Below are 24,115 nucleotides of genomic sequence, written 5' to 3'. Positions count from 1 at the left end.
TGTCAGCAGCTGCAAAGGTTATTGCTTTTTCCTGTCTCTTTTCTCAACTCCGCCCTTTTATAGGAGTCAGAGAAAGTAAAGATTTTTTGTGCGCCTCTCCTGTCTGCCCTTCCTCTTTGTTTTTAAAAGGCTGCCATTACCATCTCAGGAATGCATGCCAATTTATTCAGTAACTCCCTTTTTTCTGGTATCTTGACCGCTGCTTATTTTTCTCTATGATAAAGTGTGATGAACAGCTTTTCAAACCTTTATGCCTGGTTATTAGAGTTTGAAGATTTGGATTTGAGTCCTCACTCTACTGCTTGCTGTGTGGGCTTGGATGAATTGCTTAATTTCCACTTGCCTGTTTTTCTAATTATAAAATTGGAATGCTACTTAGCCAGTCCTAAGGATTAAATGAGGTATTAACTTAATAATCTCAGCAAAGCACTTGGTGCTTTATAAACTTTAGTTAGAACCATAGATGCTCCAGAATCATCGTTTCCTTTGCTGATTCCCAGAAGTAGAATTGTGTCATAGGGTAGGAATATTTTCAGGGTTTTGATATGCATTTCAAAATTGCCCTCCAGAAAGGTGGTGTCAGTTTCCTTGGGAGCTGAATTTGAGAGTTTTCTGAAACCCTTGCGTTGACCTCTATATTACATGTTTTACGTGAAGTTTGAGGCAAGTCCATTGGCCTAAGGGCTCTGGCAGTTGAAGAGAACTCGGGGGGTGGGAAGGGGAGTGAGTTGGCCTAGGACAAATAAAAGGATTATTTTCTTGTTTTGGCCACATAAATCTTTATATTTACACCTTGTTTTTTTTTTTTTTTTTTTTAAATATACTTTATTGATTTTTTACAGAGAGGAAGGGAGAGGGATAGAGAGCTAGAAACGTCAACCAGCTGCCTCCTGCACACCCCCCACCGGAGACGTGCCCGCAACCGAGATACATGCCCTTGACCGGAATCGAACCTGGGACCTTTCAGTCCGCAGGCCGACGCTCTATCCACTGAGCCAAACCGGTTCCGGCTACACCTTGTTTTGATAATTTTGGTCCTCTTGTTCATTTTGCTCAATAAATATTTTAATTTTTATTATACCTATGTTTTATAGTTTCCAAAGTGCCTCCCATAAATTATTTTCCATTTGATTCCCACAATAAACTTGCTGGGTGAGTGAGGTAATATGTACATGTGTGTGTGTGTGTGTGTGTGTGTGTGTGTGTATATATATATACATATATATATATGTATATATATATATATGTATATATATATATACATATATATATATATATATATATATTGAGGAAGTAGATCCAGAGATAATGCAATTTACCTAAAGGAAACAAAGCTAATGAGAAGTAGAACAGGAACACAAATGATACTTTTCTGAATCCTGGTGTCTCTCTTTATCTTGTGCTTTTGGGACCTGTTTCCTTTCTTGCAGTCCTACTTCAGGTCAAGTCATTAATCAAATTTTATTGTTAGACCACTAGGATTTATCTTAGTTCAGAATAGTATCTATGTATATGAAGAGGTAATATGCTAATTTGTTCGTGAAGGTGTCCCTGTAACGACCAATTTGCATATTGATGCATGCGCAGCAGCGGGTGGGCGGCAGGAGCCAAGTTCCTGGGGGTCTGAGGAGAGCGCCTGACAGGAGCCCGGACTGCAAAGAAGGAAGAGGAAGCAGCCACCGGGAGCTCTTCCACTTCCCCTGCACAGACACCCTACCCCAGCCCCCGCACCCTCAGGGGGATGGGTGAACACCCTACCCCAGCCCCTGCACCCTCAGGGGGATGGGTGAACACCCTACCCCAGCCCCTGCACCCTCAGGGGGATGGGTGAACACCCTACCCCAGCCCCCGCACCCTCAGGGGGATGGGTGAACACCCTACCCCAGCCCCTGCACCCTCGGGGGGACGGGGAGGCTGACTGGATGGGGGGAAGACCCAGCCTCGGGGGTAGCTACAGCCCGCACCCCGGACACTCGATCTCTTCCCCCGCCACCCCAGCCAGGGGCGCCCACAGTAGCACGCTGTCGACCACCCATCAGTGCCCCCAGGGCCCGCCACTGCCCAGCCCTCTCCGCTGGGGCTGGGCACACCTCTCCTCCCTACAACTCCAGACCTGGGTGGAGGCAGGCCTGAGCGCGCCCCCCAGGGTCAGACCCTCCCCCCCCCCACAGCAGCAGCGCCCCCTCTGCAGAGGAAGCATGCTGAACCTCACTGGGGGCACGGCTAAACTTGCCCTCCTAGCCTGCCTGGCTCCGCCCTGCCCCGGCCCCCACCCCGAACCAGGAGATTGGAGCCCCACCCTGAGCAAGTAGAGCTTCGAAACAGCCACGTACAATTTAAAGAATGGCGCCAAGCGGGAAGGTTTGACAGTTACTTCCCCTTTGGCCTCACCGCTCCCCTAGCGCCCCCCTAATTTCCTGCCCACCGCCAGTGCCTCCAGGGACAACTACCACTACAGGGCTGCTGGCCAGAGCCTGCCCCTCCCAGGCCTGCAGAACCCTCTGCAAAGCTTCCATAGCTACAGTCCTGGGAAACAATCATGCCCTCCTCCCCTAATCAGCACCTGCTACCTGCGAGGGTACCCGTGGGCTTAAAAATAACAACCCCTTCCGGTTTAGACATCACTTGATGAAACATTTCTAGGTTTATTAGCTCAGAACCTCCTCATGACAACCCAGTGAGGTAGGCGGAGAAGAGATTACAGTTCCCATTGTATGTGCATATGTATTCAGAAATGAAGCTCAGAGAGGAAAAGTGTCAAGCCCACTGGTTCCCAAGGTGCAGCACACGCCCCACGGGGGGGGGGGGGGGGGCGGGGGGTGCGGCGGAGGGCAATCCTACATAATAAAAGGCTAATATGCAAATGACCGAATGGTGGAATGACCAGTCACTATGATGTGCACTGACCACCAGGGGGCAGACACTCGACGCAGGAGCTTCCCCCTGGTGGTCAGTGCACTCCCACAGGGGAAGTGCCGCTCAGCCAGAAGCCGGGCTCACGGCTGGCGAGCACAGAGGCAGTGGTGGGAGCCTCTCCCGCCTCTGTGGCAATGCTAAGGATGTCCGACTGATGGCTTAGGCTAACTGACCTGTCAGTTGGACATCCCCCCAGGGCTCCCGGACTGCGAGAGGGCACAGGCCAGGCTGAGGGACACCGCCCCCCCCCAAGTGCACGAATTTCGTGCACCGGGCCTCTAGTCATAATTTTTTGTCTGAAAATTAGAACCTAGTAATCTCTAAAGGAAGGTGTATGTGTGGGTGCACACACACACACTTCAGCTTTATTTCTAGTACAAGAATATAAAATTAAAACTCCGCTAAACTTTAGGGTTTTTTGCAGTTCTGATGGGACTAGGTTGAAGTTTGGTTTTCCATATAAGTCTCTTTATAATAAAATTTATATTAATAACTGAATGTCTTTAAAACTTCTATGAGGTTATTCTTTTTTTTTTTTTTTTTTCAGTCCTCATCTCAGGATATGGTCATTGATTTTTTTAGAGAGCAGGGGGGAGGTAGAGAGACAGAAACATCCCCAACTGGGGATCGAATCCAAAACCTAGGTGTGTGCCCTGACTGGGAATTGAACCCAAAACCTTTTGGTGTATGGAATATGTGCCAACTAACTGAGCCACCTGGCCAGGGCAGTTAGGTAATTTTTATAAGACAAGTTTGATTGAAACTAATTAACCATTTCTTAAATCTTGATTGACTCAAATTTTTTAGTTATTTAGTGATTTAGAATTCAATTCCCATTCCCACCCTTTACTATAATAAAACATTTTCCTGGCTGTTCTCCCCTGTATCCATAGCATCTAATGCAAGTAAATGTTGAATGAATGACCAAGTTACTGTGGTCAGATGTTGATATTAAGTGATTAATACTGAGTTGATTTAAGCTCTCAAAGGTATTTTATTAAAGCATTGATCATCAACAAATCAACAAACAACAAGTGTTGGCGAGGATGCGGAGAAAAAGGAACCCTCGTGCACTGCTGGTGGGAATGCAGACTGGTGCAGCCACTGTGGAGAACAGTATGGAGTTTCCTCAAAAAACTGAAAATGGAACTCCCATTTGACCCAGTAATCCCACTCCTGGGAATATATCCGAAGAAACTAGAAAAACCAATCAGAAAGGATATATGCACCCCTATGTTCATAGCAGCACAATTTACAATAGCTAAGATTTGGAAACAGCCTAGGTGCCCGTCAGCAGATGAGTGGATCGGAAAACTGTGGTACATCTACACAATGGAATACTATGCTGCCATAAAAAAGAAGGAATTCTCATCATTTGCAGCAACCTGGATGGAATTGGAGAACATTATGCTAAGTGAAATAAGCCAGTCAATGAAAGAAAAATACCACATGATCTCACTCATTTAGGGATAGTAAAGAACATTATAAAGTGGTGAACAAAAAGATAGATACAGAGACAGTAAAGCATCAAACAGACTTTCAAAGTACAGGGGGAAAGTTTGGGAAAGGTGGGGGAGTTATGAAATCAAACGAAGGACTTGTATGCATGCATATAAGCATAAACAATGGACGCAAAACTCTGGGGGGGGAGGGCATGTGTGGGTGTGGGGTGGGGGGGGTAATAGTAAGATATGTACACATATAATACCTCAATAAAAAATTTAAAAAAAAAAATAAAAAAATAAAAAAAAAAAAAAAAAAGCATTGATCAAAAAGTTAAGACTTAATTTTAGAGTGTTTACCAAGGGCTTTGTGTCTGTGTGCACACATGTGCACGCATGTGTTTTAAGTACCATTCATTATTGAATTTGGATATTTGCTGAACTCTAGTATGCTGTTAAGATCCTATCTAATAAAGAGGGAATATGCTAATCGACACTCACGCCATCACAAAGATGGCAGTGCCCACAGCCAATAAAGAGGGAATATGCTAATTGACTGCCCCGCCCTCAAATATGGCAGGACCCACAGCCAATAAGGAGGGAATATGCTAATTGACTGCCCTGCCCTCAAAGATGGCGGCACCCACAGCCAATAAGGCGGGAATATGCTAATTGACTGCCCCGCCCTCAAAGATGACGGCGCCCATTCCCCTCAGCCCCGCTGGGGTGCCTGCCTCCTGAGTCCCCCAGTGCCCTCAGCCCCCCAGCCGCCCAGGGCTGGCCCAAGGCACAGGCAAGCCTCGGATGGCGGCTGCCCAGCTGTCCAGGGCCGCCCGAGGCTCAGGTAACCAGGGCCAGCCGAGGCTTACGCTGCTGGCAATGGCAGCAGCAGAGGTGTGATGGGGGTGTCTCCTTCCCCTGATCACTGGGTAGCAGCAGGCCGGGCTGAAGGACAACCCCTCCAGTGCATGAATTTTCATGCACTGGGCCTCTAGTTACTATATAAAGAATTTGTTTTTGTTTATTTGATTTTAATTTGATATGTACAGATTTCACAGTTTTATTTGTATATTATCAAACCTATCTGCTCAAGAAGTAAGAATGTCTAGAGCAGTGGTCGGCAAACTCATTAGTCAACAGAGCCAAATATCAACAGTACAACGATTGAAATTTCTTTTGAGAGCCAATTTTTTTAAACTTCTTCTAACGCCACTTCTTCAAAATAGACTCACCTAGGCCGTGGTATTTTGTGGAAGAGCCACACACAAGGGGCCAAAGAGCTGCATGTGGCTCGTGAGCCGCAGTTTGCCGACCACAGGTCTAGTGCATTCACAGTTGCTATGAGGATAGAGTGCCTTCTATAAATTGTTTTCCATTTGATTCCTATGACTTTTAGGAGACAAGAAAAGAAGACTGTAATCTTTTTGTGATATTCTCTATTTTAGATTTTAAAAGGTTTTTCAAATACTTATTGAGGCTTTCAAGTATTTTCTTATATTTTCAAATATTTGCAGTAAAAAGGGAAGTGAGATTGAATGATAAGTAAACTACTTTATAATAACCTTGAACATAAAAGTAAAATTTTTGTAATAATGTGGTATCTTATTAAGGTACTGATACTAACATATCTTTCAACTATTCTTGTTGGAATAGCTAAGTAAAAATTTTATGGCTCAGAATTTTTATGTTTTTACTAAAAAAAATAACTATTTTAGAAGTTATTTTAGGGCATAATGCTTGCCTGAGTCACTAAAGTTAATAAATTGTTTTCTTTTAATATGTGTTCTTTAGGTGTCTTATGGATTAACTCTTCATTCATCACATACAGCAGCAATATAGTTATGGCGACCTTCCAGACTTTCAGAAACAGTCGCATGAAGACTAGAGCATCTGTCAGAAAAGTAAGTTCTCTATATTACATTACTTTTAGTGATAGTTTAGTAAAAATGTTGATATTTTTTGTTAAGCAGCTATGATATTCTTGTTTTTAAATTACTCTCATTGAAATTAGTAACATTACAATAATGCAAAGATTGGAATATATGACAGTAGTGATAGGAAATCATGAAGATAATGAACCTTATTTCCTAAAGATCACAGTGCCTCCCCATTTCTTCTCAGCACATAGTTTTCTATCATCTTTTTAGCAATGTAAGTATTAGGTGTAAATTGTCTTATAGATCTTTATCTCTGCCCCATCTATATGTCTGTCCGTCCGTCCGTCCGTCCATCCATCCATCCATCCATCCATCCATCCATCCATCCATCCTTCTTTCCCGTGGGCTAGAAGGACTGAAGGCATCTGGCATTTTGGTGACTAATTTGCCCTGTAGCGCCACTTTTCTGTCCTTGCCTCTCTCTTTTCAAGGAACCTGTACCACCAGGGGGCGTACTTCTTATGTACACTTTGCCAGAGGTATTGCTGTCAAGATGCGCTGGAGGGCTTCAACCTTCCTTCCTGTAAGGACATGGAGGATGCAGCAGCCACTTTCTTCTCTCATTGGTGCTTTCTCCCCATTCTTTCATTCATTCATTCATTCTGGAAATATAAATTTGAATGTTTTTTATAGGTCAGGTTCTATACTAGGTATTAGATAATCAGTAGTGAGCAGATTTCTACTTTCTGTAAACTGTAGTGTATTATACTCTTTTCATATTAGCAACAGGACTCATAGCTTTAAGCGAATGATTAAATTATACAGATTGCTTTATATTAATAATTAGAACTAAGAAATATACATACAAAATAGTAATAGTAATGAGCTAGTGACCTTGTTTTTTAAGCATAATACTACATACCTTTTTGACTCAAATTTACTAATATGAGGAATTAGGCCACAGCTGAAATTTCATACTATTATTTTAATATCTTTTGTTATTCAGCACATTATCCACATTAGGCACAAAATAAAGATTTGGTTTGAATTCATTTGAATATTTGGAAACTCTTTTAGATAAAAGTATGTGAATTCAAATGTTACATACTGTTTATATGTATGTGTATTATGCATACACTTGTACCATTTTTTTTTAAAAAAATATATTTTATTGATTTTTACAGAGAGGAAGGGAGAGGGATAGAGAGCTAGAAACATCAATGAGAGAGAAACATCGACCAGCTGCCTCCTGCACACCCCCTACTGGGGATGTGCCCGCAACCAATGTACATGCCCTTGACCGGAATCGAACCTGGAACCCTCCAGTCCGCAGACCGATGCTCTATCCACTGAGCCAAACCGGTTTCGGCCCATTTTTGATGTCTTTCTTTGATATGGCTGAATGACAAAACTTACCTATTGGTTAGTGTGGAAATTGAAAGGTGTACTTGAATTCTCTAGATTGCATTTTACTTTTCATTGAAAATAGAGACACATTAAATATTTATTAGGAATCAAGTATTATGAAGATCAGAAAGAGCTATACTTTCTACTCTATTATTTTTTAAACATGTTATTATGAAAAATTTCAAGCATATTGAGGAGTTAAAAGCATAGTATACCAACACGTAAATCTGTATACCAAATACCAGTACTCAACAGTTGTTAATATTTTGTCTTATTTGGTGTGTATATGTGTTTGTGTGTTTACTTTTTGGCAGAACTATTTGAAAATTTAAGTCTTAATGTCTCTTTACCCCTGAACACTTCAGCATGCTTCTCCCAGGAATAACAGCATCTTCCCACATAACAATAATACATGATCACATCTAAAAAAATTAAACATAATTCCCTTATATCTAATACTAGCCATACTCAGATTTCCTTTATTACCCTTAAAATATTTTTATAATCCCTTCCTTAACTTCCATTTTGGATTCAGTGTAAACTCCTAGGCCTTAAGTTGCATTTGATGGTTATGACTTAATGACTTTCTTTTGGTCTGAAAGTTTCTCCTCTTTTTATTTGAATATTTTTTAAAAAAATAAATATAACCTCAAGATTTTATTGTCTTCAGAATAAAACAAAAGCTGAAGCTTAGAACTGGATCAAGAAGACTTTTCGCTTCTTTCCTTCTCCCAATTCAAAATGCCTGTGTGTCTTAAGGTTAGCATTCTCTTAGATCTACAGTTGGACTCAATGCATTCAAGCCTCAGCAATTTGTAATTTGAGCCTTTTTCTGGAAAATTGGTTTAGTCTGCCCACTATAGCCACTCTGCTTCCTGTCATAATGCTGCTTTCCCTGGGTATGCAGAGAATCCTTGTCCTTCTTGTTCTGTCTCCATGTGGAGTCTTGTACCATGGGATCTTATACTTCGTGTACTGTGTCACTTTGTGGGACTGGTGCTTGCCACACTTCTCATAAAAAGTCCAGTGGGTTTTAGGAATGTTCACCATGTCTATGAGAGTGCTATCCGCATGGAACAAGTCTCTCTCTCTCTCTCTTTCTCAATATATTCAAGACTGACTTGAACAGACTAGGTCAATTTTTTGTACAATATTCCATATTCTGGATTTGTTTAGTTGTTTTTTCACAGCAATATTTAACTTATTTCTCTTCTATATTTCATATAGACTAGAATTTAGGTATAAAGGATTAATTAGATTCTGGTTAAACATTTTTGGCAAGAATACATGATAGGGTGATTTGAGGACAGAATTTCAGGTTTTCCTATGATCAGTGATGCAAAAATTGATCAGTTGAGTAAGGTAGTAACTCTGTATACCTAGTATTGAAGCATAATACTACATACCTGTTTGACTTGAATTTAAGAGCTGTCCATTTTCTATTTTTTAGTTAGCAGATAATCTATAGTCTGATACTTGGTTGTGTGTAAATATCTTGTGTGTTTTTTTTCCCTCAACAACCTTTCATCTAATATTTTTGGCATTTCTTAATGACCCTTTCCCGAACTTGTTATTTCCTAGAAGTTGCAAAATGGTAATTTTTCTCTATTTTCCTTTTTTTTTTTTTAACATTTATTAGCTAACATTTTTTTTCTTAAAGAAAAGCTTTCTGTCATCTACCTTAGATGAACTACAATATCTCCTATAAAGGGAGGGTAATGCCCTTTAATTACCAATTTTCAGATTAATGTTTTAGTGGAATAGTTACTTCCAGTGGTGGCAAGTGAGTTTTTTCCCCTCACTCATTCATTTGTTTATTTGTATTGCTCTGGACTCATAGATTTTTAAAATAATATACATTTTCCAATCCTTTATTTATTTATAGTCACTTATTCACTCATTTATTTGTATCAAGTTGCTTAAACCAGTGGTCGGCAAACTCATTAGTCAACAGAGCCAAATATCAACAGTACAACGATTGAAATTTCTTTTGAGAGCCGAAAACCGACTTCTGCGCATGGGCCACGAAGTTTCAATCGCACTGTACGTGCGCGCCCACACGTGATATTTTGTGGGAGAGCCATACTCAAGGGGCCAAAGAGCCACATGTGGCTCACGAGCCGCAGTTTGCCTACCACTGGCTTAAACTATTCCAAACTTGGCCTCTGGGAGCCCCTGCAAGCTGGTCCCTATGTCCTTTTGTCTCAGGCTCATAATTCTTGATTGCTTCCTTGTTTCTACTACAACAGATTGACCCCAGTTTCACCTTCCACTTTCCCTTCCTCAGACCTGGAATTGGCTATTCCTCTAAAGAACTCTGAATAATATTCAGAAACCAAAGTCTGTGAACTAGGAGTAGGAATGCTTATTGCTTCTTCAAGTGTCATGAGTTTATATTGATAGTTCATGTTCAGATTTCACATTTTAATTTTTTTAATTCATGTTAGTATCTTAGCCTGAAAACCTTCACTCATTAAAGAAAACAGAATCATTTAAAATATTGAATATTTTCAAGCCCACAGAAAAGTTGTGGGAAGAAAAATACAGTGAGCCCCACATATATTTTTCACTTACATTTACCCTGTTAATGTTTTACCATAATCATTCTATCTGTGTTTGTACACATGCACACATACATATGCACTTTTTTTTAAAATCCTGACCCGAGAATATTTTTCCATTGATTTTTCGGCAGAGTGGAAGAGAGAGGGAAAGACAGAGAGAAACACATCAATTGGTTGCCTCCTGCATGAGCCCCAATCAAGGCCTGGGCTGGGAGGAGCCTGCAACCAAGGTATGTGTCCTTGACCAGAATCGAACCTGGGACCCTTTGGTCCACAGGCCAACACTCTATCCACTGAACCAAACCAGCTAGGGCCATATGCACTTCCTTTTTGTTCATACATGCAGACCCAGGGAAAAGCCTGGAGACTGAAAAATATACCTCTGTAAGCAGAGGGCAGGGGAAGACTGAAGAAAGAAGTAGGTCGCTCCAGTCCAGCAATTAACAGAGTTTATTAAAGGAAACATAGGCTCATCTTGTGCTGTGGCAAGAGGAAGTAGATAATCTCCGTGATGCTTGGCAGGCATTAAAGAATTATTTAGAGCAGGGCAGGATAGATGAGGGACTGGACTGGTCCCAGGTAAGGGAAAATGCCTTTCATGCTCATCCGGGCAGGCAATGGTCTGTTCCAGGAACCAGCACAGCATGGAAATTGGGGAGTCAGCTATCTCTGAGGGGATTTATGGGAAGCAATCTCTCTTCTGGATTTACAGGAACAATCTCTGTTCTAGCCAGGATCTAATATAATACAACTCAAGGGTCCAGTAGTGGCCATGCCAGGAAACAGTCTCTCCTCCATACCTTCTGAAACAATATGAGAGTAAGCTGCAGATATTATTTTACTTCTCTTCTGAATATGTCAGCATACATCTCTTAACATCAGCATCATTACCACCCTTCAAAAGTCATTAATTCAATAACATCACGTAATATGCAGTCTATTCACAAATTTCCCTAATTATCTCAAAATATCTGTTACTTTTCCCTTGCCTGTCTTTTTTTTTTTAATTTCTTTATTGATTAAGGTATCACATATTTGTCCTCGTGCCCCCATTTCCATCCCACCTCCCTCCCCACACATGCCCCCACCCCCCTGTTGTCCTTAACCGCTGGTTGGGCTCATATGTCTGCACACAAGTCCTTTGGTTGATCTCTCCCTTTATCCCCACCCTTCCCTACCCTCCCCCCGAGGCCCGACAGTCTGATCCATGCCTCCTTGTTTCTGGGTCTGTTCTTGTTCATCAGTCTATGTTGTTCATTATTTCCCCTAGATGAGTGAGATCATGTGCTATTAGAAATACACTTATAAGAACCGAAAATGAGACAAGCAATAATGGTTATGGTGACAGGCAAATGAATCGGTCTGTATTGAGTTTCTTTCTGGGCCAACAGTTCTTTTGAGACCCAATTTCAATGTCTAACAGTTCCTTATGTGTACATGTCAGCACTGACATTTCAGTTCTGGATGGTGTACAACTGGTGGTAATGCAGGTCCGACTCTGTCTGGTTTGGTCCTGGGCAAAGGACCAAAGCAGTGATGCACAGCTGCTAACTGCTAGTATGGGAAGGCCACATCAGCGCCTTCTGTCTCTGGACTGCTTCTCTTCTGTCTTCATGGCTGGAGTAGTCCTGTCGATTCTTCTCTTGCTAGAATCCACATGGTCTCGGAGTTGTTTTCTGAAAATATACAAACATATTCTCGACCAAAAGTTAATAAAGGAATATTTTCTATAAATTTGACTGGGGATCCTTTTTCAATTTTTGCCCAAATGATTTTCCTCTGGCTTGTTTTATCACCTTGTGTGTTTTTCATGGGTGTCTTGCTTTTAGCCTTACAATTAATTTTCTAAAGTATTAATTTTCTAGATGTAATTTACTTACAGGATATTTTTCCTTACATGATATTCCTCTACTATCCCCTCCTTTTTTGATTTAAATGTTAGGAGGCTTTTGAAAATTTTATAATGTAGTCTTGATGGCTTTTAAATTTTAATTTTTTGTACTATAATATTACTGTTTTAGGTTCATTACATGGTGCACAATTTTATCGTGAGATGAAGTACCAATAAAAATTTTAGTTGACACTTTAGGAACACCTTTTTGTCCAGTACAATTATTTTTTCTAGAATATTCACTTGTTTCAACTGGCCAATTTAAATTTGCCTGAAAACTTGACTACTATTTTACTGTCAAATTTATTACTCTAACAATAATCTTGTTTTACCCTGTAAATATTGGTGGAAGGGATTATTTGCCTTCTTGAGTAGGTCCTGAGCATTCCTGGTGGTAGGCTGGATTTAGATATCATAAACCCACTTCCCCACAACATGGGTACAAGACAACTCAAACAATTCTTGTTGGGGTGAGAGGGCAGCTGCTGTCGGCCAAGTCTCTGTCGGTCACCTGGGTCCTGATGTGAGCTGGGCATGGGAAGCATGAAGCAGCCATGGGGGCAGGAGACCTCCCTCAGAAGGGGCTAGGATTCAGGCCCCTGCAATGTTGGGGGGGTGAGGGTCTGTGCCCCACCTCTGTTGATCCCCAAATTCTCTCCTGATGGCCCCTCTGCGACTGTGCCTGTCTTAGGTTGTTCCTTCCTTGAGGAATCTTACCCCTCTCTGGCTAACCAGCCATCCTCCGGGGCCAAGCAGGGTGACGTGAGGTTCAGTTTTGTCTCCTTGGTAGCCTATGCCCCCGTGGCCTCCATGCCCAGCTCCTGTCTTGGGATCCCCTCGCCTGCTGGCGGGGACCCAGCACTGATCACATATCTTTTGGAACCCGGGTTTCTTCTCCGGGGGGGCTCAGTTCGCCCTACTGGGTGAGAGACAGATCCATGGCACCAGCCATAACGAGACTTCAACCTCGACATGAACAGAGAGCTCATGCAACAGCTGTGATCCCTTGCCTGTCTTTAAGGATCCAATCAAGGTTCACATTGTATGTTTGTGTATTGTGTCTTTGTGGTCTCTCCCAATCTAGTCCATTTCAATGGTCTAGATTCTTTTCTCATGACAGCAGGTCTTTGAAAGTCTGGACCAGTTGTCTTGTAGAACATCTCTATATTTGGAGTTCATCTGTTTTGCCCTGTGATTAGGTTTAGCAGGAAACTCCCAAAGGTGATGTAGTCTTTCCATTCTGATGCCAGCTTGACCAGGTGGTTAAGGTTATAATAATCTCCAATACAAAGACACATAATACCGTTGTAATTGATAAGTAATCTGTAGAGTGATTCGATGAGACAGTGTGAGTATCCAGTTCCCCAGTAGTTTATAATCCAGTAGATCAGGATACACTGATGTTCCTTTCCTAAATCAGTAATTACAGGGGGAGTTACAAATCAGATTTTCTAATTTTGTCATTCTGTCCGTATTTGTTAGCATTTTGTTTGTTTGTTTGTTTGTTAATCCTCACCCGAGGACATTGCCTTTGATTTTTTAAGAGAGAGTTGAAGGGAGAGGGAGAGACACAGAGAGAGAAACATCAATGTGAGAGAGACACATCGATTGGCCTCCTCCCGCACATGCCCCGAGGAAGGCTGGGATCAAGCCTATAATTGAGGTACATGCCCTTAGAACTGGGACCCTTCAGTCTGAGGGCCAACACTCTATCCACTGAGCCAAACTAGCTAGGGCAGTCAGCATCTATACTAAAAAGCACAATGTGCTAATTAGACCGGACGTCCTTCCAGATGACCTTCTGGACAAAGCCGGGGCTGCAGGGAAGCCCGGGTCCTGGGTGCCAGAGGGAAGCCGGTGCCAGCAGCTGGGAGAAGGAAGGCCTACTTTTGCACAAATTCTATGCATTGGGCTTCTGATTCTTATATAAAGAAGGACTCTTCCCCAGCTCTACCCTTTTATCTATCTCTTTTTTAGATTTTTTAAAAAAATTTAGTTTTTATAGTCTGTTACCATTTTTATTCTTTTAATACCCAAATTGTCCCAAATTAGGCCAATGGGAATTACTTCAAGTTGGCTTCCATGTCTTTTGAAATGACCTATTTAGTCTCTGGGCATTTCTTTGCATTCTGTCAATAAGAAGTTGCAGCCACACTTCATATTTTTTCTATTTCTGACCTAGAATTAACCATTTTCCCAAGGAGCTCTAGTTCTTTTTATTGGTACATGATATTTAGAAACCAAAATCTAGGTACTAGAAGTGCTCATTGTTACTGAGGGTCATTGCTTCTATGATTTTTCAGTGGAAAAATGTAGTACATATATTTAAAGAGTCTTGAGTTCATATTGATAATTCACATTCAAATTTAACTACATTCTTTCTTTTCTTTTTAATTGTTTCACTGGTGGTCTGTGAGGTCTGAAATGTTGGCGACCACTGGTTTAAAGTATTATATATGTCTCCTTTTTCCCCCATCGACCCCTCCATAGCCACTCCCACCCCCCAGGACAAGCCCCCACCTCCCCAGGGTTCGTGTCCTTTGTGTATGCTAATATGCATGCATACAAGTCCTTTGGTTGATTCCCCCACCCACTTGCCCTCTCACCCCTGCCTTCCCTCTGAGGTTTGACGGTCCATTCTGTGTTTCTCTGTCTCTGGATTTATTTTTGTTAATCAGTTTATGTTGTTCATTATATTCCCCAAATGAGTGAGATCATGTGATATTTATCTTCCTGACTAGCTTATTTTGCTTAGCATTTCATATTTGTATCTCTTCTCTTAGACTGAAGATTTTCACTAATTTTCAGTTTATTAAAATTAGCACACATTTATTGAGTTCATATACAGGGTGCGGCAAATGTAGGTTTATAGTTCATATGGAAAATAATACAATAATAAATAATAATACAAGAATAAATCTGAGTTTAGTGTACTCAAAACTGTAAACCCACTTTTGCCTCATCCTTGGTACGTGTGGTATTGAAATGTAGGGAAACACATTGAGTTAAATACAATTTTACAGTCTCTTGCCTCAGTAATTTGGTTTAATAGGTAGGCAAGACAAATATATCATGAAAACAAATTATAATATATTGTGATATAGATTAAATGATCTTAATGTATAACTAAGATCATTAATGTAGGAACTTTGAGATTTATTATGACCAAGGGATGGGAACTTCTTCACATGTCTTGGAAGATTGAGGAATAAGGATATTTCTGATAGAAAAGCAGATAAACAGATCAGCAGGAGAGTAAGTTAGAAGGAAATTAATAATCTATTTATGTCTAATTAAAATAGTTATTATTTTCTTTATGTAACTTTTTCCTTCTTCTAGTACTTAGTACTTGTGACATCCTCTCCTGCCAAATCTGCAATGCCTTTCCTCACATTCATCATATAGCTGCCTTAAGGTCCCTGAAAACCTTATTTGTGGTTATTAAGTCTTTCCCCCCACCCCCCATAACCAACTTTGTTATGAGAGTAATCACTATTGTAAGCATACCTTATTGTAGCTTCCACAGTGTCTCATTCCTTATAAATTATTGCTTCTGTTCTGCCAATGACTTAGATATCAAGTATGCAGACTGTTAGGTTTTAATGTAGGGTAAGAGTAAGTGAACCTGGTGTAAGGGCCCCGTGGTCTTTCAGTAGGTTGAATGCCTGGGTTATGATATGTGTGTTTTGAGATGTGGAACTCTATTTAAGCATTTTATTCTTTTTTTCTCTTAGCTGAATTGAGTTCTGTATTTATCAAAAGGTATATAATATGCCAAATGAATATTAATTGAGTTAGTTACTCTCCATTTAAAACTAGAATATCTCTTGGATCTTTGATCTTGTCTTAGAATCAATCTTGTCTTAAGGATATCTTTTGTTTTCAGAGCTTCAGTGAAGATGTGTTCCAGTCTGTAGAGTCTTTATTACAGAGTGAGAAGGAACTGTGTAATATATCAGCAGAGGACTGTTTAAAGCAAGATGAACATACCAGTTTGACTGAGGTTTGACATATTATTCTCTATACCCTTTCCTAATAAAGCAAAATGTATGTTCATGCATTTCTGTAGAACTGCATTCCTACTTTTAAAATGCCTAAAATGTTTACATGTTAATACATGTATGAGAAGTACCTGTTTTAAATACCCACTAATATAATTGTCATTTAATTCAGTGCACAGGCATTATTGCCCACTCATCAGACAGACAGTGCTGTATCAGATGATTCCTACTCGATTTAGTAATTGGTACTTTAATACTGAAACTTTCTACTGTGAAACATGAAATATATTCTTTTTTTTGGTAATAGTTTTTTTGGTTATTGTTAGTTTTCTTGGTTGTTTAAATTCAGTACCTTGAGTCAAAATGAAAAAGTAGTGCTAAATTTATTTTGAAATTAAGATATTTACTACTTGAAGATAAGATATATCATTTGCTCACCAGTTTCACTGCTACATTAGTGTTTCCTATCTTTGTTTGAATTTATTACTAATAAAAAGGAATAACAGCCCTAGCCGGTTTGGCTCAGTGGATAGAGCATCGGCCTGCAGACTGAAGGGTCCCATGTTTGATTCCAACCAAAGGCACATGCCCAGGTTGCGGGCTTGATCCCCTGTAGGGGGCATGCAGGAGGCAGCCAATCAGTGATTCCCTCTCATCATTGATGTTTCTATCTCTCTCTCCCTTTCCCTTCCTCTCTGAAATCAATAAAAATATATTACAAAAACAAAAAGCTTAAAAAAAAAGGAATAACATTTTATTCTTCAATATAATCATAGTCCATTAACACATTTATGATATCAAATAAAAGAGGATATGAGCTCATTGAATCTGAAAAATAAGATATTAGGTTGTTAATACAGATTTTTTTAAAATTAGTATTCTAATAACATCTTGATTATTCTTAGGTTTGGGAATGATTTTCTTTCCTGTTTCTTGAGAAACTATATTGAAATAGTCCCATAGGATGATGAGCACACCTTTCAGGCCTGTAGTGTTCTCTGACCAGAGCCTCTTCTTTTTGTATCAGCTCAATTTCTATGGCTCTTGACTATTACCTTAATTTCCCTTTTTACTTTATTTTCATAAAGCTGAGCCACTCTTAATCTCCTTGGTTGTTGCCATGTGTGACAAGTCTCCTGTGTCCTTCTGCCCTCAAACAATTTTCCAGCCTGTATATCTCAGGCTGCTTATGTAGTGCCTTTCTAAGCCCACATTTTGGCAAGGTCTTCTTCGATCAATGGGATATGCAAGACTCAAGTGGCATCTTTAAAACCCCAAGTCAGCTTATTTTCTCTTGTATTCAGTAAAAGGAAATTTGAAAGAATAGAAGGAATTTCTTTCTCACTTTAGAGTGTACATATCCCAAAATATCTTTTCAAAGAAAGGAAGGGAATTTATTTGAATGTTTCTTTGTTATTGGGTGCCTGTAATATACTAGGCACTTTCCTCTACATTATCTGATTAACCCTCACAACTGTGGAGGAGAAGTTGTATTGCCTTAAGTTTTATAGATGCAGAGACAAGCTACTAGAGGTTAACAACCTACCTAGACCTGTAGAAATTAACTGTAACAATTCTGTGAAGTAATAACCCTAATAAGTCAGAATAAACATCCTGAGCTAATTTCTGACTTGCTTCTGAATCGTCAGAAAGAGATCAAAAGTATATTGTGTTGCTTTATATTTTAACTATGATATTTTCCCTTAATTCCTAGATTATCTATATTGCTATTATTTAATTATTTCATACTTTTAGTCACAGTGCTTGCTTAGCACACAGTTTACTATTCTATCTTCAAATGGAAAATATTTCTTCCAATAATGTCAAAGACAAAGGGAATATAAACTTTACTTTTATTATTTTTAATTCTCACCCAAGGATATTTTTCCGTTTGTTTTCAGAGCGTGGAAGAGAGAGGGAAAGACAGAGAGAAACACTGATGTGAGAGAAACATCTCAATAGGTTGCCTCCTGCATGAGCCCCGACCAAGGCCAGGGCTGGGGAGTAGCCTGCAACCGAGGTACATACCCTTGACTGGAATCGAACCTGGAACCCTTTGGTCTGCAGGCCGATGCTCTATCCACTAAGCCAAACTGGCTAGGGCTGAGAATATAAACTTTTAAAATAATACTTTTTTTCAGATTATAAAAGCAGTACATATTTCCTTATAGACAGCACAAAAGAAGAAAATGACTATCATTAATCTTATGAATGAGGGGAAAAAACCCACAGTGATAAAAGTAGAAAAAAAACTGGCTGGTGTGACTCAGTGGTTGAGTGTTGGCCTATGAACCAGGAGGTCATAGGTTCATTTCCCGGTCAGGGCACATGCCCGGGTTGTGGGCTTGATCTCCATTGTGGAGCTTGCAAGAGGCAGCCAATCAATGATTCTCTCTCGTCATTGATGTTTCAGTCCCTCTTCCTCTCCCTCTCTCTCTGAAATCAATAAAAAAAGAAAAAAAATATGATTACTTATAATTTCATTGTCTTGAGTTAATCACTGTTGTAGTTTGATGTATTGCTTTCTGGTGTTATTCCCATGCATATGTTTTAAAAAATATTGTTGAAATTGTAGGCATACTCTTTATCATTTTTGTGTAACTTGTCTTTTTTATTTAATGTGACATGTCTTCATATCATTTCATATTCTTTAGAAATTTAATTTATGTAAATTTCTACAGAGAAATCTCTATATAAGGGCATTGATGGAAATAAGTGATGATAACACAGGGAGTCAATAAGGAGGTAACCGTGAGGGCCTCCTCTCTGAGGAGGTAACATTTAAGTTGGATCTTGAAGAATGAGGTAGAACTAGGCATGGGAACATCCAAGGAACAGAGATCCAGGTTGAGGGGGCCCTACTGTAAAGCCCTTAGTCGAGTACATAATGGGCATATTCTAGGCCCAGAAAGGGAGCCTATGTGTATAAATGAAAGTGAGGGAGGATTGAAGCCAGCTAACCCAGAGCCTTGGGGCCTGTTAGGATTGCACTGGGAAGCATGGAAGGCTTTTGAAAGGCAGGTGACATGATAATTACTGGGATCTGGTGGAAGAGAATTGTAGTAGCGCAGATGAGAAGTGGTGGTAGCGGGAATGGAGAGAAGTAGATGTATGTGAGAGATGTTTTGGGAGTAGAATTGATTGAACTTGCTAATGAAGTTGAAGAACTGCACTGTGAAGCCAAATCTTTGGTGGAAAGCCTCATCATCATCTTTGAAAAAATTAATCATTCTGTCCAAAATAGTCAGTATTTTTATTTATTTACTTTGAGGTCTAATTGACATAAAACATCATATTAGTTTCAGGTGTACAACATAATGATTTGATATTTGTATATGACAGTATTTTAATTCTTTATGTGTTTTTTTTCTGTTTCTCAGCTGTCAGTAATCTAATTGAGATAAAATGTTAAAATTTGAACTAATGGAGCTTACTTTATTTATTTATTTTTAATCTAGGTCACATTTCTAGGTTTTAATGAAGAAACAGATGCTGCTCATATACAGGTATGGATGATTTATTAAACTGGGAAGGACCAGGAGAGATTATTTGGAACAAATTTTGAGACACGTAAAATTTGCCTTATTAACCAAAAACTTACACACTAAACTTTTCTGTTATCATTCCTGTTTAAAGTTAAAAGGTGACATTTTGAGATCAGCTTTGGACATTTTCACTGAGTATTCTTGGTATGGAAAGCAGTTTTAGGTTAGGAAACCACAAAAGTCAATTATCTTAAGAAAGCTGAAACCGAAGGCTGAACTTTTTCTCCTGAAGTAGAATGTAAGCCTTGTTTTTTAATTTGGATGGTTTTTATAATCTGACCTCAACAGTCAGATTCTTATATTTTCAAATGAGATAGAATGAAATTTAAATGGTAAAATAAATGAGATAGAATTAAATCTAAAAGGTAAAATTTATAAAAAGTAATATTAGCCAATGCAAAACTTTTAGCCTGTTTGATTTACACAGGAATTTACAGAGGGACTGACAGTGAGATTAGGATCAGCAAAAGGAAAGCTTCACCGTTACATAAAGAGTGGTTGAAGCTCCAGGAGGTGTGGTAGGCATACTGTGTTTTACCTCATGCAGTATCTTAAGGTTTGTGATTGCCATATGTTTCCTTTTGTGGCAGTAAAGGTCTCCCAATAGAAGAAGAAGTAACACTATTCAATTCTTTGTGAACAATGCATAGAAGGTGATAATGAAAACTCTTGTGTGTCTTGATTGTACCCTTAGCTGAAGGGAAAAGTTTAGGCAGAAGGTGCAAGAGAGGACATACTCCTGAGAATGTGAGGCTGAAAGCAGAAGTGTTCCAAAGTATTTCTCTCTTGTTCTACTTCCTCTTTAAGAGTTACTGATAAAACCATAATTAGAAAGGAAAGTACTTTGAGAGGTCAAGGGTGTTAAAATACCTTAACTGGGTAAAATCCTATCTAATAAAGAGGGAATATGCTAATTGACCCTCATGCTGTCACAAAGATGGCGACACCCACAGCCAATAAGGAGTGAATATGCTGAATGACTGCCCTGCCCTCAAAGATGGTGGTGCCCACAGCCAATAAGGATCGAATATGGTAATTGACTGCCCTGCCCTCAAAGATGGCGGCACCCAGTCCTCTTAGCCCCCTAGCCACCCAGGGCCAGCCCGAGGCACAGGCAAGCCTTGGATGGCGGCTGCCCAGCCGCTCAGGGCCAGCCGAGGCTCAGGTAACTAGGGCCGGCCGAGGCTTGTGATGCCACCAGTGGCAGCAGCAGAGGTGTGATGGGGCGTCGCCTTCCCCTGATCACCGGGTCACCTCCCGCCCCTGAGGGCTCCCGGACTTTTCATGCACCGGGCCTCTAGTCAAATACGCAAATTGACAAATATGCAAATTGACCATACCTCTGACAAATATGCAAATTGACCATATATAGACAAATATGCAAATTGACCATACCTCTGACACACCCGTAAGCCACGCCCACAAGCCACGCCCACCATCCAATCAGAGCGAGTATGCAAATTTAACCCAAACCAAGATGGCTACAGCCACAGAGAGCAAGGTTTCCTAGGTAACAGAGGAAGCCAAGCTTTCTGCCAGCCGTTGCAGGCCTAAGCCTCCACTCAAGCTACAAAGTTTCAATTATAGAAGGTAAACAAATTCAAACAAATGGTGGCAGGATGGAGCTTGAGAGAGCAGGCCAGGGTTGCCGCCGGGAACAGGGGAAGCAAAGCTTTCCGAACACCCTGGCCGGGCCCACCTGCTTAAGGCAACAAAGTTTCATTTATAACCCCAACACAAATGGCTGCCAGCCTCGGAGGGAGCCCTAGGCTTGGCTCTGCTCCTTCTACAAAGTTTCAATTGTAGAAGGAAAATAAATTCCAGATACCAGGGCCTCCGCTTGGGTTGCCAGGGGGCGTGGCCCGCCTGCAAACCACCACAGGCCCCTCGCTCAGGCCGCCCCACGCCCCAAGGGAACCCCACCCTGATCCGGGACACCCTTCAGGGCAAACCAGCTGGCCCCCAACCCTGTACCAGGCCTCTATCCTATCTAATAAAAGAGTACTGTGCAGATTGATCATCACCGCAACACACAATATAGCTGCCCCCATGTGGTCAAAGATCCTGCCCCCATGTGGACACAAGATGGCCACCACAAGATGGCCAGCAGGGGAGGGCAGTTGGGAGGCACCCAGCCTGCAAGGGAGGGCAGTTGAGAAGGACCAGGCCTGCAAGGGAGGGCAGTTGGAGGTGATCAACCCTGTAGGAGAGGGCAGTTAGGGGTGACCAGGCCGGCAGAGGAGGGAAGTTGGGGGCAAACAGGCTGGCAGCAGAGTGGTTAGGGGGTGATCAGGCTGGCAGGCAGAAGCGGTTAGGGGTAGTCAGGAAGGCAGGCAGGCAAGCAGTTGGGAGCCAGCAGTCCTGGATTGTGAGAGGGATGTCCGACTGCCCATTTAGGCCTGATCCCACCAGGATCGGGCAGTCGGACATCCCTCAAGGGGTCCCAGATTGGAGAGGGTACAGGCTGGGCTGAGGGACAACCCCCCTTCGTGCACGAATTTCGTGCACCGGGCTTCTAGTCTACATAAATAAAAGCCTAAGCAACTGTTATGACCGGATGACCAGCCAGTAGCTGTGACACACACTGACCACCAGGGGTAGACGTTCAATGCAGGAGCTACCCCCTGGTGGTCAGTGCACTCCCACAGCCGACCTCCCATGGCCGGCCACACTCCCACGGTCCCTCCTCCCCCTGGCCAGCTGGCCCTGACCAGGACTGGGCAATATGCCCCGATTGGCCCCGATCACTGGCCAGGCCAAAGGGCCCCACCCATATATGAATTTGTGCACTGGGCCTCTAGTATTTACATAAAAAGGTCAAATGAGAGAAAAAAGCTATTTTCTTTTTCTTTACATCTTCATTAAATTATCAAAGTTTAATATAATACTTCAGAGAGAAAAGGTAGAAAAATAGATTTGTATTTTATGAATATAAAACTTAAACTCCAATGAAGTATAATCTGTAGGCAAGAATCCTGTATGAAAAATTTCACAGTTAAACTTGAGGACTTCAGGTTGACATTTGCAGCTAAAAACTATTAACCCTCATGGATGTGTGAGGTACCATGTAAAATTTTTTATATCTTCATATTAATATATTTAAAGGGGTACAGAAATGGCAGGTATTAAAATATTTTAGTACACTTCATTTTTGAGTTTTAAAAAAATGGATTGTGGTTGATAAGCATATGTTAACTATTATGAACTGGAAAATTTATTAACCAGTAGACCTTATGATTTTTAGATAGGACCCTCATTATAGGAATCTTAACAAAATTTTATTGTTTTAAATTAGGATTTAGCTGCTGTTTCTCTGGAACTTCCAGATCTTCTGAATTCACTACACTTCTGTAGTCTAAATGAAAATGAAATTATTTGTATGAAGGATATAAATAAATCACCAAATATAAACAATGGTCCTCTAAATCAGGTAACTTTTATATATAATTTCTAATGAGTTTTTAAGGGCAGATTTTACAATGACATTTGATTAAGACTGTTAAACTTTTAAATGCTTCGGTGAAGTTGTTTTTTTTTTTTTTTTAAATCGTATTTGAGGAAGTATGATTCATGAGAAATCTAACTCATGAAGCTTTGAAATCATGCTGAATGCTACAGGAAAATGGAATACAAAAATAGAATAGTACCTGGTTCCTGTCTTCAAGCAGTTTGCAGGGTAGTTGGTAAGTTAGGTGAATGATTAAATAAGAAAAATCACAGGGCTGTACAGTAATACAGGAAAACATTATTGCTAAATGAATGGATAGTAAATTCTGTAACATTTAAGGAGATAATGTAGGTAGAATTTCAATACCTGGATAAGAGAAAGCTGGGAGAAAAAGATTGGGGAGTGAGAAATGTGGAGAAAGAATAAAGAAAAGAATTAAACATTACAAAATCAGGCTGCATTTCAGGATGCATGTATTTTTCTTTTTTATTTTCCCCCTGAGATTGTGTTATTTCTAGGCTTCACTTCCAGATAATATGTTTTGTATGTATAATATGTTTTGAAATTAAAATATATTTATCATCTTTCCCAAGAGTCGTCATTCTGGAATGCTTTGTGTCATGAGAGTGTCACCACCTACATTACCAAGACTCAGAATTGATTTTATCTTTGGTCTCCTAAGTAAATATGCTACTGGTATAAGATACACCCTGGATACATACTTGCATCAGAAGCGCCAACTTGAGACCACTAATGAAGATGATGATGATACTAACCAGTCAGTGTCTTCTATAGAGGATGATTTTGTCACTGCGTTTGAGCATTTAGAGGAAGAAGAGACCTTAAAGCCATATAATGATGGTTTGTTCTTTACTAAACTTTTTGATATAGAGGATTAAAGTTTAAAGTTAAGTTTTAAAGGCTTCAAGGCTGAGTTACTCAATTCTTTTTAACCTTTTTTTCCTGATTGTCTGAGGAATTACTTTTCTTGAGATTTTTTAAGTTCATTGCTATCTGATTTTTA

At 40.5% G+C, this 24,115-nt stretch overlaps 1 protein-coding gene across 1 annotated transcript in view; it reads left to right on the top strand.

Annotated features, from left to right (window-relative positions):
• The window catches only part of AKAP11 (A-kinase anchoring protein 11), a 61,119-nt gene that overhangs the window by 8,906 nt on the left and 28,098 nt on the right, over positions 1-24,115 (top strand). The window contains exons 2-6 of the mRNA XM_028151562.2: positions 6,150-6,259; positions 15,984-16,100; positions 19,557-19,604; positions 22,939-23,073; positions 23,685-23,952. Of these exons, the coding sequence (XP_028007363.2) occupies positions 6,200-6,259; positions 15,984-16,100; positions 19,557-19,604; positions 22,939-23,073; positions 23,685-23,952 (628 nt within the window). The 5' untranslated portion in view covers positions 6,150-6,199. The remainder of the gene's footprint in view (positions 1-6,149; positions 6,260-15,983; positions 16,101-19,556; positions 19,605-22,938; positions 23,074-23,684; positions 23,953-24,115) is intronic.

This window comes from Eptesicus fuscus, chromosome 8, assembly GCF_027574615.1.
Source record: "Eptesicus fuscus isolate TK198812 chromosome 8, DD_ASM_mEF_20220401, whole genome shotgun sequence".
NCBI lineage: Eukaryota > Metazoa > Chordata > Mammalia > Chiroptera > Vespertilionidae > Eptesicus > Eptesicus fuscus.
Note: the sequence above shows the minus strand (reverse complement) of the source record. Positions and strands in the feature narration are given on the sequence as shown.